Genomic DNA, 16650 nt, shown 5'->3' with positions numbered 1-16650 from the left:
TTAGTGTGTGCATTTATGTGTGAATATTCAAAATGCCTTCAAGGAACATCTGACATTTCATTTCAAACTCTATATATAAATATATCATTCATGTCTCCTAATTGTAATATGGTCAGATTAGTCTTTCCGCTTGAAAACTGTCTTATAATTGTTTATTGCTGTTTTGTGTATGTATTTTGTGCAATTAATGAAAACATTTTCCTAAGTATATTCCAGTGATGGTTTAGGAAAGGTCTCAACCTGTTGTGCCTCTTCTTTTTGGTTTCAGTGCCTCCCCAATTTCTGAATTACCCCTCAAACCTGTATGCTTATGAGACGACGGACATCGAGATGGAGTGTGAGGTGACTGGGAAGCCCTCTCCCACTGTCCGCTGGGTGAAGAATGGAGAGGTGGTCATTCCCAGCGATTACTTCCAGATCCTGGTAAGTGCAGAGAAGCTTTGATGTTAACATACGAGCATCCCCTCCTTATGGTTTCCTATCCACCAAAATGCATCACTTCAGATCAGTTGAACCCTGAGTGAAAATGTACCCAATGAGAGATGAGAAAAGAGTATGTTTTATTCATAAGCTTTTTTGGAAAATTTATCATGCAAGATTTACCTTATATTTAAGCCCACAGTAAGTTGATGATTAGGGTTAGATCTGAATATTGCTGAATTAGTTGCTGAAGAATAAGTTATAAACCCATTGCAACACTTTCCAGTTTTCTCATAGTATGTGACACCCAAATGTCCCTCAATTTTGATTCAGTTTCAGTGACATGCAAGTAATTGCATAGAAATTAATAATGAGATGTCAAGACTATTACCCGAAAAGACACACATACAAATGCATCAAGTCAGGAAATTGGACATCAATAAAATATTTCATTTTTATGTTATTGTACATCACGCAATTCCTCACATGGTGATATGATCCGAACATATCCCTCGTTAATTTGCAATCCCATTACGCTGATGGATGCCTCTAATCTTTTTTCACGCAGGGCGGAAGTAACCTCCAGATTCTCGGTCTGGTGAAGTCGGACGAGGGCTTCTACCAGTGCGTGGCGGAGAACGACGCAGGGAACGCCCAGGCCATGGCCCAGCTGATCCTCCGGGAGCCAGGTACGACATGGCCCCGCCTCCGCGCTCCTGACCCATCGCACCGCCAGTCCTTCACGGCCATCCGCGTCACTGTCGCATGCACGCCTCTCCTTTAGCGCAGCCTGCCGGGAGGTCAAAGGTCAGACATTAGCCAAGCTGTGTCAAGGGCTCAGGAAGTCCAGTTTTGAGGAGGAGTCCGCAGGCAGTGGCAGATGTTTTTGTGGCACCCCACGTGGAGGGACCAGATGTGGCCCTTTTTTACGGTGCGTAGTCGGGCCACTTTGTGAGTTTGGTGTGACAGAACGATTTGGCCACCACAGAGGTTTTAGAGGTTTTTAATGCCCCCCTCTGATAAAAAAATAAAAACAAATAATTTTAATTCAACAGCTGCTATTCTACACATTTTAAAGTCTGATAGTGTTAGTTTGGAGAGCAGGATGACTCCATTGATTGCCCCAGCACAAAATGAATGGCCATCCAAATATTTTCCACGGATGGGGTAGGGGTGGGGGGGGGGGGGGGGGGGGGGGGGGGGGTGGGGGTTGTCTGGCCAAAAAGCTGCAGGTAACAGCCAGTGTTTCTCTATCTGGTAGTCTGGTTGGGAATCGCTGGCTGTTGGCTAAAAATGATTGTACGATGGCCAACGGGCTGATCAAGCTCAGGATCTGTCCCTCACCCTGGGGTAATTTACACCACGGTAGTGCGGAGTATCACATTCGCGCCGCGTCACGGTTATAACATCGAGTACACGGCCTCAGCGGGAGCAGCTGAACATCTGAGAACAGCTTCGGCTGTCTCCTGCAATCACAGACAATGCCTGTTCTCTCATTGTCTCCTTTGGCTTTATTCAATTAGCTGTCCTCCCCCAGGTATTCCACGTGTGCTCCAACGCAGAGGACGCCATTCAGGTGGAGTTGCCTAAAAAGCAGGCATTTATGTGATTTGATTTGTAGAGATCTTTTCCTCATTCATTTACGCCACACTAAATCACAGATGACCAATCCTGTCAAAATGAGGTTAATTGATGGATGTCTAATGGATAGATAAATACAGAATGGATACATTTCTGAATTTGAATTTGAATCTGGAATGTGTTAGTGCTGACTGTGCCCAGTACCCTGACTGTGGAAGCATACGTTGTGAAATGTGGTATGATAAGAAGCGGTGGAGGCTTCACATGTTTGTCTGTGCTCTCTTGAATTGATAGTGACGTTGGCAGCAGTGACTGCTGATATGCAGTGCGTATATACGATGGGGTTTTTCAAATTGATTGCAAAAAAGGAGAACAAAATAAATAAATAAATAAATGCACATTTTTTCATAATGGCCATTTCACTTTATTTCTTTTTTTTTCATTCCCTTATGTAATGTTGCCTTTCATATTTCCATTTTGTAAATCACTTTTCACAAAGCCCTAATTTATTTCATAAATCCCTGTTTTAATATGACACCTCGCATAATAAACCCGCAATGGGCCATTTCAAGCCTGTCATTCTCTGTGTTAATGCGCCGCCTTTTCAGGTGAGAGCAATGGACTGAGATTGAATGTGGTGAACTGTAGTAGGCAGAATGTTGGTTGAATGGGAGTGAGCTAGACTTGATTGTATGGGAGATAACCTGACTGACCTGGCTGAATGATAAACAACACAATACATTCTCAATATAATCATTTAACTACATGCAAAATAGGCAAGCCTCTATTTGGGAACTTGATGATATGACCAGTTACTATGTTAGTTAGGTCATTTGCTTGGGCCATACCAGTCTGCATAGGCTTTTACACACGATTTTATTTGACACTGTAATTTATTTAACCACCAAATGTTTATGAAACAGCTCTCTACTGCCACATATTTTATTGTTTTATCAGCTTTCCTTCTGAAATGGCTTTATATCAGTAGCATGGCCACTTTGTGAATGAGCTGCTGGCCCTCGTGCTGTGTGGCTCATATCGTTCCTGATAACAAATAAAAACAGTCATTTTATCGCCTTTTATGACTATTTTTATATTTTCACAAAGAAATTTTCGTCCGGAAACAAACCCACCGCCCTCTAGTAACTTTTGTTTTCAAGAGAGGAAAGTTAAACCAGATAGGTAAACCAGTAACATTTGGTCAGTTGTATCTATATATATATATATATATATATATATATATATATATATTTTTTTTTTTTAATGGGGAACAAAAGAAACTTGATCCAATTAAAAATTCCACGGGACCTGGCTTTAACTGAAATCCTGAGAAGGGCACGATTATGATTTTCTTTTAATCATTGCTATGACAATGCCCCACTCTTTCAGCAGGGAGACTGTGGGAACAGCTTGCACAGATGGCTCTGATAGTTGTGTAGAATGAAGGGAATATGGAAAAGGTCAGGCTGTAAGAGAAAGCAGTGGGGAAATTCCCTATGAGACGGACCCCCGCCCACGGTGAGCCCAGCAGGTGCCTGAACCCAAAACGACTGCTCACGCTCTCTCTCTCGCCGTGCCCGGGCCTCAGGCTCCAAGTTGCCCCTGGCAACAGTAAGCATTCCAATCCACGTCTGTCCCCTGCTAACGGCCTCTCATATCAGCCCTTAGTCCTGTCACACTGCAACAAAGCATAATGAAGTCAAAGATCTCCGGCAGTATTGAGAGTAATATAGCTTACAAAAGGCTGTTTTGAAAGTGCTCTCAGGACGTATTATTCACCTCTTCGAACCTGAGATTGAATGGCCTTCAAGAGAAACAGACCACTGTAAGGTCGACCATTGAAACAGTGGTTTTAGTCTCTCAATACTTTACAGTATTTCACTGAACAATCTATAATCTGTAAAACAAAGTGGACACACTGGATTTACTGATGTGTAGCATATAGTATTTACTGCCGGAAATCCTATGAATAAATAGTAAGAAGCTGTCGGAGCTTTGAGGATCATCAAAATATTTCCTGGAACATCTGCTGATGCATTTGATGTATAGCTTGGCTCACAGCAGTATCTGTTCATTAGCATCGTGGACCCCTTCCCCCCATTTGTGAAATCATGCCCATGAAAGCAGCCTTATGCTATAGGAAATGTATTTGTTTGATGCCGTTCATAGCTTGACCGCATCAAAGGCGGTATGTTTTAACGTCGTGGCATCCCTGCTCATTATTCATGGTGATCAATGGCCCCCGCCATCGATAACCTGCGCCGGTCCGTGCGGCTGAACAGCGGATTTGGGGGAGTGGGATAGATTTGTTGTCATTAATGGAGCTTTTCCACTGCAGCCAGATATGCGGTAAACCTTATCCCAACCCATTATTGTGGAGCGAGGTCTCTCTCTCTCTCTCTCCAAAGCATTGCAATGTCTCCACTGTGCTTGGCAGCTTCCGTCAAGTATTGTGCTGCCCAAGCAGTATTTTAAAACCAAGTGTCCTCCTGGCTCACAGAGCTTCACTCGAAAGTGTGCTACCTGCAAAACCCACAGGCATGGAGGTGAGCATGGCCTAAATGATTCTTTAATCTTACGTTATTCTCTAAGCTACCATCTGACATTTTTTTTAAACAATTGTATTGATTTATGTATATTTTTTTACTATGCCTTAAGTGTGCAGAAAGTAAATAAACCTAAGTACAGGGCTGAAAATCCAAAGAAACCATTAGCTGCTCGGGCTCTACTGCTTTGGCGGAAGACCCTCCCCTCTGGAGGAGGGTTTCGTCCTGACAGGTTCTATTCGACGAAAACAGTGACTGAGTGATTGACACCCAGTGTTGCATCTCAATGGTCAGGGATCAGTAAACGTGCAGTATCTGCCTTTTTGTGATAACAGTGCCTTTTTTGATCTTATTTTCCTAGCATATTAAATTGACCTCAGTGTTTAGGTGTGTGCTGCATTCATGCACACACCTACACACACAGGGTCATCCTTACTGTGCAGCCCGCGAATACAATAGTCCCTTTTCAGCTGCGCATTCATTAAATTGTGATTTAGGATGGGCTATTGTCTTTGCGTTAGACAGTGCATTGACTCAATTGAAGAAGATATTTCTCCTTCTAGTGCAGCCGCTGTGTTCAAACCAATGGTGTGGCTTCAGGTAGGAAGCTTGTCTCACTAAGGCAGATTGAATGCAGGCCCTAGACAGAACGCTAAAAGAAATGAAGAGACTAAACATCTGTGCCTTATTGCAGTACAGCCATCTGTGTAAATCCTAATCCAGCATCTGGACTCCAGGACAGATTTTATGTCTGCTGGCACTGCAGAAAGCTTGTCTGGTGGGGAGACTGTAGAGGTGTAGTACTCCTGGCAGGCAGATAAGGATTGAAGGGGGGGAGAGCAGAGCATTACAGATGCACTAAATCTGATTGACATATTTGAAAGTCCTCAGAATTTTCACAGGGATGATTTTTCAGATTTTATTTAACCTCACCAAAGAGGTTATAGTGCTGGCAGGGTTTGTGTATATACTGTGTTTATAATTTTTTGAGATAGCTGAGAGGTTAATGTTTCGGTGAAGGATTCTTATGAAGGGCTCCAATCCCAAGCCCGTAATCCTCAGGTCTGATGGGCTGTTTGAAATTCGAACACTTGCTGTTACCCAGTCAGATCTTCACATTTGATTGCAAACAGAGGCATGTAATCCACACACCCTGTCACCAGCAAGCAACTGCAAAATTCAAAGCCTGCGGTGTGAGACACTTTGTGCACACATGCGGTACACAACGTACCGTGTTCTGTGTTCTGTGTTCTGTGTTCTGATGTGGCTGTGTTCTGAGTGCACCACTCCAACAGCTCCCTTGTCTGCTGATTCATTGCACTGCCAGCCATCTTTTATTTTTCTTTGATAGGATCAGTCACCTTCCCCATGCTGAAGGGGGGTGTGTGTGTGTGTGTGTGTCGCATGGCTACGGAATAGCGCCCACTGTTGTCTGTGGCAGGATAGAGGCCAGGGCGCGAACCACCTGTCTCCTCGGTCTTGATCCGGTTAAATTGGGCTCGTCCTCTCATCTGTCTCATTTAAACTCGGTGCCAGATCGTCCCGGTGCATAAAAGCTCCCTCGCGTCAGGGACTGCGCCTCGTCAGTGGGAGCCAAGCCACGCTGCCGGCTCCCGTCTGTCAAACGACCGCGTCGCCGGTTGAAGGAGAGCCCGGCTCCGCTTGCGCCTAATCAGAACCAGCGGGGAAACGAAAACGCAGGCCGCAACTGCGCAGTGACACGCCGGCTCATTACGGACGGATGACAGACGAAAAAACGTGACGGCGAGACGCGGTGACAGCCCGATAAGCCGTAATTGCTGTCAGCGTCTCCCGAGCGCGCTCCCCCCTCCCCATCCCCCCCCCCCCATTGTCCCCGCCGCATGCTTTGCATGAGCCGCTTTGCAGCGTCTGATATTCGGCTCCCCGCGAGGGGCCGGGGGAAGCCGCGCCGGTCTGTTCCGCCATCCGCCGCCGCCCCCGTCCCACTAGCGCACGGCGGGTCGCTGTGGCGGAGCCCTGCTTTGGGTCCGGATCCAGACTGCAGCAGAAGGCTGGAAGGCGTCCCTGGGTTCTGCACACAAGCTCCCCGTCACGCCTCCAGAATCACCTGGTTGAAAAGAATTAAGCCTTTTAGCGGCAGCTGGTGTAATGAGCTCTTACTTCCTAAGCTGATTTTAAGTCTCTTTTAATTAGATCCACAAATGGTGGTTATTTCTCCCCCTTATCCATTAAACGAATCCCCATCCCAGCTAATATTTTTATATTAAAAGAGCTTATCCTTTTTCTACAACAAAAGATTCTCTTTTTTTGCCTCACCCATTCCACCCCCCCCTTTTTTATATTTCACATCTGTCAGATCAGATATGATAAGAGCATCTCGGGCTGTCACCCCAGGGATATTGAAGGAATATCTTCAGGAATGCAAATAGCTTATCAGTGAGTGACAGGATGAAATCATTTAACTCCCCTGCCAAATTCCCCATATCCCTCTACCGTTTCTGGTTTACCATCTCAGTACAGTATATATATCTATGCACACACACACACACACTCATACTGTATATACAGGTGTGTATATATATATATATATATACACAGGGTATGTCTGCTGGCCGTATAGTGTACTTACAAAATTAATTGTCAGACAAATTTTCATTCTTGTTCATGATTTCTGAATAGACTTGAGGAGGGTTTGGTCCTACCTTTATTGTATTGAGCCATTGTATGGTTCAGTTCTGACAGTTGTATGGTATGTAATGCCTTTTGTTTAGACAGACCATCTCTCGTTCTTACAGATGACTTACAGGATGACAGGACTTACCAACCTGTCATCCTCAAATCCATTGTTCTGCATCTGTTTTTATTTTGCAGAATAGCGTGAACTAATTTATAACTAATCAATATTTAGGAAGTCACTTGCTATTATTTTCCTCTTACATTGTTTCCCTCAAATCAAGGCATTGGAGTAGTCTTGTTCCACACTGCTGTACCTTATGGGCTGAGGTGTGTCTCTGGACTCAAACACTGTATTCATAAATCCACACATGATGTGTTATATACAGATATTTTTTCCTACCTGAAGTTGAGTAGTGATAGTAAGAAGGTCAGAGTAGCGGAAAAAGTGAGTATCAAACAGAAAATGTGACTGTACACAATAAAACACACGTTTTAATGCATTTCTGCTGACAGATGCATTTTTAAATGATAAATATCAATGAGGCGAACTGATTCCTCTACCCCCCTCCCCCCGCACCCCAGTGTGGACTCCAGTGCATCCAAGCCAACAAAAAGGCAAAACCATTAATATACCACATTAAATAATTTGCATCAGTGAAAAAACAGAATTGTGCTTAAGAAAGGCTGAAACATAGGCCTCCAGATGAAAGCATTATTCTATTGTTCTTCATCCCAAACCTCACAGAACAAAATTGACACCTCCATGTCAGCGTCTTCTGAGATGGTCTATATGGGTCAAACTGGCAGTGATCTCTGGGTCTCAGGTGCAGGGGGAAGCTGACAGGCTTGGAGAACAAAGTCTTTGTGGGCAGATCGAGAAGACCCTGCTAGATGTTAACTGGAAGCAGACCCTCGGTGCATCACTGTCAACAGTTGCCACGTGGGAAAAGAAGGGGGAAAAAGGGAACCGTAGTAACAAAAAAGGCCGAACAAATTCCTAAGATCAAAATGCCTTTTGAAGCAAAAGCTGCTGTAAAGTTCTTTTAAAAGTATCCTTTAAATCCACAGCAGGAGCCCAGGGGAAACAACAAAACGCTGATAACGGCAGTCAAACTTCCTCTTGAGGCTTGCAAACAGATGCAGTTATAAATGCGTTTTTTTTTTACACAGAGCAGTCCCTGGCCCATAGCACTTAGGCTTTGTGGGTCAATAATAAATGTTAAATTGCCTGGAAGCATTTCCTTTATATTTTGATGTATTTGTTTTTCAGAAACTGTAGGTCTTTCTTATAAAACTGTCTCACCTGTGGGGATTGAGGCTGTGTAAATAAACTGACATTTGTAACGAGAGCCTGCTCCCTCAAAGGCGGCAGAAGTGGCGCTCGATAAACTGTGAGGGAATCGTAGAAACCAATCGCGGACGGGTGAGAGATGATCCTTCCGCAAGTTCATGGATTCAGTTCATATTCGGGTCAAAAATGTATATTGTGTACACTGTTGTCATAGATACAAGATGACTAGGAGATTTCATTGTGGTAGACCTTCAGTGGAGTCATGTAGCCTTTAGCCTTTAGCCTCTCTTTTATGGTGGCTACATGATGTTTTCCTCCTATTGTGAATCGCTGGTTGTGTTCTTTTCTTGCCACACCGCCAACTGCACCACCCACTCCTGCTTTCGGAGCATAGCAGCATTAGCTTCTTTCCAAACTGCAGGCCACACCAAGCTGAATGGGACAGTTGGCTCCAAGAGGAGGAGACATCTCTCATTGACAGGGGGTGGTAACCATTAGGCCCCTGGTGAGCAGGCTGTGGTAACCCAGGGGAAGCTGTCTTACAGAAAGCCAGCCATCTCCCAGCGGGACAAAACTGTTTTGTGCCGACCGGTTTTTATTTCACTGCAGCCCAGGAGAAAACAGCCTGTTCCAGGTGGGTTTGGAAACAGGTCCATATGCCTGCGGGCTCAACCACAGATGAAATAATCATGATGGTCTGTGTCTTACAGCAGATGGATCTCAGCCACTGAAGAGAATGTGTTATCATTTCTCCCAGAATGCTTTTGGGCCTTCACCTGGTGTTTGATTAATGAAGGGAAAAAAACCAAAGGATCCTTAATTGGATCATTCAGCAGGGCAAGTAGCAGTGTCTAACCTGTCTGAACTCCAATTCTCTGTAGACTGTACAGCTTCAAGTGCTGTAGCTAGACTCCAAATGAAAACCATCATAGCCTGCCACCCCCCCCCCCCCCCACCCACCTCCCCAAACATTTTAGGTCTGTAAATTAGCAGAAAATGGCCGGCCTCGTGCCCCAGCCTGTTGTAACTGCTTGTGTTGTGCCTCCATACCGCTAGGCTAGCCGACGTTTAGATGCTAATTGGCAGGGTATTTAAAAAAAAAACAGTGTTGGCTGACTGAATGTTAATTGAACTCCAGGAAACACAGCCTGGAGCCCTGGTGGCATTGGTATTCCTTGTACGCAGAGCTGATGATCGTTATTTTATCATAGCTGTTGTATTCCCTCCCTATACCGCCGGCCCAGCATCACAGCCTCACACAGCATATCAATGGTGGACTTAGATGGCTCTGTTTTTCATATAAATTGATAGGTTATATCTTCCAAACAGTGGCCAGGAGCTAACGTTTGAATTATTCATTGAGATGACTCTTGACTGAAACAATGCGGAAACAATGGCGGGTTCTTAACGGCATTGTGTCCCGTCAAAATCCCTCTATAGCATGGGGACCTCATCTGTGTCTTTATTTTACTGTAAAATCGACCTTCATTTTCTTTGAAGTACACAAGGCTGGCAATATTTTTATATAAAATACAACATTACAGGCAACTGATAGGGTAGAGCAGATCTCTTTTTAATTATTTTCAAGAAAGTGACCTCCATAATGTCTGGGACAAAGATATTTTTTTTCTTATTAATTTGGCTCTGTACTCCATTTTAACCAAATTCCAGCACTTTTTATACATATCCCCATTTCAGGTACCACAATGTTTGAGACATTAGCATTATGTAAATAAAAATAGTCATGTTTAGTACTTTGTCACATATCCATTGCATGCAATGACTGCTTGAAGTCAGTGACCCATAGACATCACGAGGGTTTGTGTACGCTTTCTGGTGATGCTCTACCAGGCCTGTACTGCAGCCATCTTCAGCTCTGGCTTGTTTCAGGGGCTAACTGCCTTAAGTTTTCTTTCAGCATATGAAATTTATGTTCACTTGGATTCCGACTGGGTGAATGACTTGGCTAGTCAAGAATTTCCCAGTTTTTGGCTTTGTTGCTTTAGCAGTATATTTTGGATCAATGTCTTGCTGTATGATTAAGTGCCATCAAATGAGTTTGGAGGCATTTGGTTGAACTTGAGCAGAAAAGATTGTGCAATTCAGAATTCATTCTGCTGCATTCTGTTACTTCATCAATGAAGACAAGTGAGCCTGTACCTGTGGCAGCCTGCATGCCCAAACCATAACACCCCCTCCACCATGTTTCACAGATGGATGGGGGTGCTATGGATGTTGAGCAGTTCCTTTTGACCTTCACACTTTGCTCTTGCCATCACTCTGAAACAAGTAAATCTTAAAATTCTTAGCAAACTGTTATCTGACCATTCAGATGTTCATCTCTGGTCCTCATGTTGACAAATGCCATTAACAGACTCCAAAGGCAATCAAGAGCCTGGAATCAAGATGAAATACTGAAAACTTTCTTATGCCTGTGCTAAGGAAGCAAATGAACAGACCTGACTAATCAGAAACACCTGTGAAGTCATTTGTCCCAAATGTTATGGTGCCCTGAAATGGGGGACTAAGTGTAAAAAATGCTGTAATGTAATAAAAGCTGTGAATCTGCATTTTACTCACATGTAAATTGTTTCAAATCAAGAAAAAAAATATATTTTCCCCAACATATATAAAGGGGACTTGCTGCACTGTTACTTATGTCATTGTAAGTGGCGTGCCTTACCTTGCAGTTTTGCATTGCAGTGACATTTTCAGCTGGTAATCTGTGCAGTAAAAATCCCCCAAATGAAGTACGATCACCATTGCTGAATAAGTGTTATCCCAGGAAAAGCTGCTTAATATTCCGAGGCTGGAATCCTGGATGGGGATAAATTATTGACACCTGTGTTCATTTGCCCCATCATCTGTGACCAGACCCACTGAACGAGTGTTGGGACAGGTCCTGCCATCAGTGGGTCACATGGCACACCAGGAGAGAGGGGTACATGTAAATATTTCACCCTGGTCTGTGAAAAGGGGGAGGTGTATGGGGAGGGGAGGGGAGGGGAGGGGGGGGCGTGATTGGCATTCATGGTTGAGCGTCTTCCTATTTTCTCCTTGGCTGCTGAGAGCTGAAAGTGTCTGGGAGAGAGAACATTCACCATATATTAGACGTGACAGATTTATATTCTGTGGCGAGCACCTGACCTTACTGGGCCGCCCACCTCCCCCTCCCAACTCAGGCCTTCATCCATTCCCATCATGCCTTGCTCCCTTCCATTGGCCTGTTCCCGTGTCAAGCGCGAGTTCGACTCGGCCTTAACCAGGGATCGCTGAGTGTTGCCTTGGCAACACATACTTCCACTTCTTTCCCATTTGCGACAAAGTCTTTTTGAATTCTCTATTAGGCACCTCTGCCGGCCTAGTTGGGAAGAATAATCACTGTGTGCTGGTATGGCACAGCTCCATATTGTGCTGTGGTCAGGTTGATGTGGTGAGGCAGAAGAGCTTTTTCAGCTTTCTTCTCCTTACTATGGTGTTACCACAGTTCAAAAGCATCAATTTTTAAATCTGTCTCATATGGGCCTTTGATGTGAGGCTACATGATTGTATGATTGTTATGTTTACCTCATCCCTGAAATGCGTTAATTGTCAGATACCTTAAAAAAAGTGAAAGTAAAAAGGCTTTTTTGATGCTAAAATGTTACTCTACATGAAAATAATTTTAGGATGGACTGTATTTCATTTAAAAGTTTTTTAGCACTTTTTGTCGGGTGAGGGAAAAAATATATTGGTAAAAATGAATGTGTGGCATAACAGCATGTTATGTTTAATCCAGCATCAAGTAAATGTATTTGCATATAGAGAGTAGAGCAGACATGCTTTCAGGCGTATATACCTATCCATCACGGGGGCCATCACAGGGGGGACAGTGGGAGGGGAGGTGCATTTTGTTCTCCATGCAGGTGTATTTTTAATGTGCGAGTATTTGCGGAGCCGTTTGGATGTGGTGAGATCAAGGAATTCTTAGATCGATTACCGGCGTAACTGGATCTCACACGCCCAGCAGCAGGCTGGAACTGATTGGAATTCTAATGAGGTGGCGGGAGGTTGCTATGCACCGCCATTCACACGCCCGTGGTCCCGCATCTTCAAGTTGCCGTGTGACATATGTTCTGCACCTCTAAGGCGAGACCATTACTTTCCTGTCACTAACAGCCATGTCATTGACGGTTTGCTCATTCATTCCCGTGCTTCGGCGCGTATTCTGGTGCAGATACTGTAGGCACTGTTCAATCTGTTATTTGGGTCTATAACTTTAGAGAGGCTTTAGCCAAAATGAGAACTTCTAGATTAAATTTATTTCATATTTTGATATGCCACCATCATATTGATCATCCTGGTTTTGTGTGTGCTTGCGTGTGTGTGTGTGTGTTAATAATAATGTATGAATAATAGTAATACTCAAATATTTGGTATTTAGACATTCAAAAAGAAAAAAAGAAAATGTGCCCTACTATAGTGTCAACACAGATGTGCAAGCTAACTACCAATCAGAAGCCTGTTTTCAGGTAGGCTTAGGCTATTAGCAGTACTTAACTTCTAACAAATGCTAAAAGTATTTAAATACCAGTATATAGTTTTCACAGTCGTGCAAGACCATTAAAATGGGATGGTCAATATGATGACGAATTAGAACTGAATATGTATTTTTTGAAGTAGCCAACATTGCCAGCCGATTAGCATAGCCTGTTGATCATCAGACATTGGTAGCATAATTTTGAAGCCGCATCAGATTTGTGGATCTTGTCTTTTTTTTGTTGATCTCGCTGTAGAATATTTATAAACTATTTATTTTTCCACCTTCCATTCACACACATTGGATCTATTCCAATTCTAAGTGTCTTCCTGCTGCTCCTCTTCAAAATAAGACACCACTTGATAAATTTAATATCAAATTGTCCCGTGTGCCACACTGGTAGTGTCTGTAAGCAATTTACAGTTTGGTCATTTAGCAGCAAAGTGACGGGGTGCTTGTCTCCAGACCTGTGAGATAAAAGCAGAGAAGGTTTTTTTTTTTCTTTTTTTTTTCTTCTTTTTTACAGAAATTGAATTCAAATGGAGAAATTGAGTTAAATAGAAGAATAGAGGTCATTCCACCATCAGACAAGTGAAGCACCTGTAATTTGTATGACCAGTAAATGCATTTCTCCACACATACATCTATGAAATAGCTGCGAAACTTCTATTTAGATTTGTCTAATGAAAAGCTTAATAATTGGTCGATAGTTTGTCCCCAGTTGACATTTCTTTGTCTCTCCCCATTCTGAATGCAAATACAGATGCAGATAGCATTGTCTCTGCACACCTCTATCACGCATGTAGAATAGAGCAGATTCTTCTGTGTAAGAAGGTTATCTGAGGAAAGGAACACAGGAAAAATCGAACACGCGCATTGAACAGGATAGGAAATCACACGCAGTACACAACTCTCATCCTCATTAATTTTATATGCTGCACTGTTGCAAACGGGCACTCTATCAGAATGTTTGGCCCAACTCAGCAGTTTCACAAATTTACCTTGCAAAACTCACACAAACGCGCGCCATTACTGGGAATAGGCTGCGGTACAAGTAGCCTTCTGCATAAAGGCCGTCTCATCCTTTGCGACGCCTCAGATCTGTCAGAGGCGTCAGCGGGAGAAAGAAAGACAACAGAGTTTGAAGAGACATCCTTTGTCACAAGGCATTAGTCATAAATGGCATTCTGAAGGGACACGGTTCACCGAATCCTTCAATCATCTGGCTTTGGAGCCAGGCCTGTTGGCGATTCCGAGACTGGATTCCTCACCGGATTGCTTTTTGCAGTTGGGTTAACAAATTACTGTTATTGTGTAGGATAGAAAAGAAGAAAAAAAAAGAGGGGTTTTTTTTGTGCGAGTGTCTGGAGGAGAATCAGATGGGAATGAGAAAGAATTACATGTCAATAATAGAAGCTGAAATAATTCAGCGCATGAATGCTGATCTGAAGATTCCTATCCAGGCCTTTCAGACCGAGAGGACTGTGAGGATGTCTTATCTTCTGGGGTGATAAATCCTGACAGATCCCATTCACGTTGTATTTGCTTTTAAAATGAAAAAGATTACATTTTGACCATGGTGTAATAAAAAAAGAGGAGGTGCTAGTATTTATGCCTCAGCTTCACCATTAGTATCAATTCCTTATATGCCTCAATGAAGACGCAAGGAATGATGTATGATACGTCACTATTCATGGTCGTATTATCTGCAATTTACAGTGTAACAAAGTCTCTGATAAGCCGTCTGTGCCTTAAGTGTGACAGTGGCTTTTGTTAGGAGTCTTGGCCAGCTCCATTTGGCTGGGAGGAATTTCCTGGATGAACATCGTTTTTGTCACGGTCAACAATAACCGTCTGTGTGCCGCCACAATGATTGATCAAGCCAGCGGAGGACCCGACAGCCAGACGACACGTAAGACGGAAAACTCGCTGCGAAAATTCCCATCAGCTCTCCCCTGGCAGAATGTGGCCTGGCAACATTGCTTTTTAATACGTTTCACCAGAGCCAGGGGATGGGGTGGAGGAACTGCAAACACAGCTGACTCCGGCAGCTCGCGGGGGACTCCACTTTCACATTGTCACTTTTGGTAACAGTCGATGTGATTGACCGCGTGGCAATCTCATTATTTGGGGGCAAATAACATCTGTCTTCTTTATTCAGTAACGTTATCTGAAGAGAGGTACAGTGCGGAGCCTGGCTGGAGACATAATGGATGAAGGGGACAGAATGGACCCCATTACAGCCAGTGTCTTTTAGATGGATTTACCTATCACTTAATGACCTTTTTTTCCCTTTTCTTTTTTCACGCTTTTAAAAACATATTCATCTTTGCTTGGGTAATGGAGTATGACAAACTCCGCAGGGCTGTGCGCCTGCAGCCAAAGACGTGAAATGGAGGAAAGTGGAAAAATATTTTTCTTTCAGAGTTCTGTCTCTTCCTAGAATTTACAACATGGCGTCCTGTATTCACCTGTTGTGGTGGAGGGCCTTCTAGCAGACCTGAAAGCAGTAACGCCCGTAGGATCCAAAGCCAGAACTCTCAAAACACCATTACTATAAGGCACTTTGGTCCATATTCACGAAGACTCTCAAAGTACTGATCTAGAGTCAGCTCCAGTGTTCCAGGTCACTGACCTCGGCTCACCACTCCTACACAGGGAAGCTTTGTGAATATGGGCCTTAATGTTTTTCAAGACCGCAATGATGAATTAATTGAACATTAATATTTGATACAAATTTCTTTTTTCTTTTTTGTGTGGAAGAAGGCAAACATACAATGGGGTGGAGTAGTGTGCGTTTCGTCACAAAGTAGAGCAAAGAACATACGGGTTAACTGCTAAGGAAGGTGTGCTTTTGTTAATGGACATAGCTTAAGTTAAGAAGACTGTGGATCACCTGTACCTCTCTTCATGTCTTACTTCTTATCTTTCCTGGAGCAGCAGCTGCGTAAGACTGGTTACTCTGGGTTATAAAGCTGCACAAAAGGAAAGATGGAAACCCCGCACTCTAATAGAAACTGCTTAAATACTGAACATACTGGCAACGCAAAACACGTCTGTCTCTCATTGTCCAAAGGTATCTGGACAAAGTTAGACATATCTGTCTGTCCAAAGTTATTTCAAAGACAGGCACTGCATGTCTTTATAATGGTAGGTGTCCTAAAATCCTTAAAAATATAACATCCAAAAATGAAGTGTGGCTAATCTACTGTGACAGTTTTAAAAGGTATCATGTATCTTTTCTAGAATAAATAGTTGCAGGCCAATAAAGTTATAATACTTGCAAGAGGGACGAGATTATTATGATTTATTTATTTATTTTTTGATAGCAGGACAGACTGCCCGCCCTTCATTTTTTTTGGCCTTATTTCTACAGGTATTTCTAAACCAGAGACGGTAAGAAAGATGGGTCCACAGCTTAGAAAGTGCCGTAGTGGGGATCAAACCCTTGCCTATGCGGGGGGAATCGCATATGGCAGAGAATCTGCTGCCCTATGGTCTGCTCCATATGTTTCAGCGGGGACCAAACTCTTTGAAGGGAAAATATGACCATTAGTGTTTTATCTTGATTTTGTAAATACTTTGGCTTCATATATTAATGTTTCTCAAGGCCAGAGGGGATTATTGTTATATCA

At 43.3% G+C, this 16650-nt stretch overlaps 1 protein-coding gene across 3 annotated transcripts in view; it reads left to right on the top strand.

Annotated features, from left to right (window-relative positions):
- dcc (DCC netrin 1 receptor) overlaps window positions 1–16650 on the top strand; it is a 235949-nt gene that overhangs the window by 135725 nt on the left and 83574 nt on the right. For all 3 annotated transcript variants that reach the window (XM_035391858.1, XM_035391859.1, XM_035391857.1), the window contains exons 6-7: window positions 269–423; window positions 989–1109. In XM_035391858.1, the coding sequence (XP_035247749.1) occupies window positions 269–423; window positions 989–1109 (276 nt within the window). The remainder of the gene's footprint in view (window positions 1–268; window positions 424–988; window positions 1110–16650) is intronic.

The sequence above is a fragment of the Anguilla anguilla genome, chromosome 14 (assembly GCF_013347855.1).
Source record: "Anguilla anguilla isolate fAngAng1 chromosome 14, fAngAng1.pri, whole genome shotgun sequence".
In the NCBI taxonomy this organism is placed as follows: domain Eukaryota; kingdom Metazoa; phylum Chordata; class Actinopteri; order Anguilliformes; family Anguillidae; genus Anguilla; species Anguilla anguilla.
The sequence above is the reverse complement of the archived record's forward strand: the minus strand, read 5'-3'. Positions and strand labels throughout refer to the sequence as shown.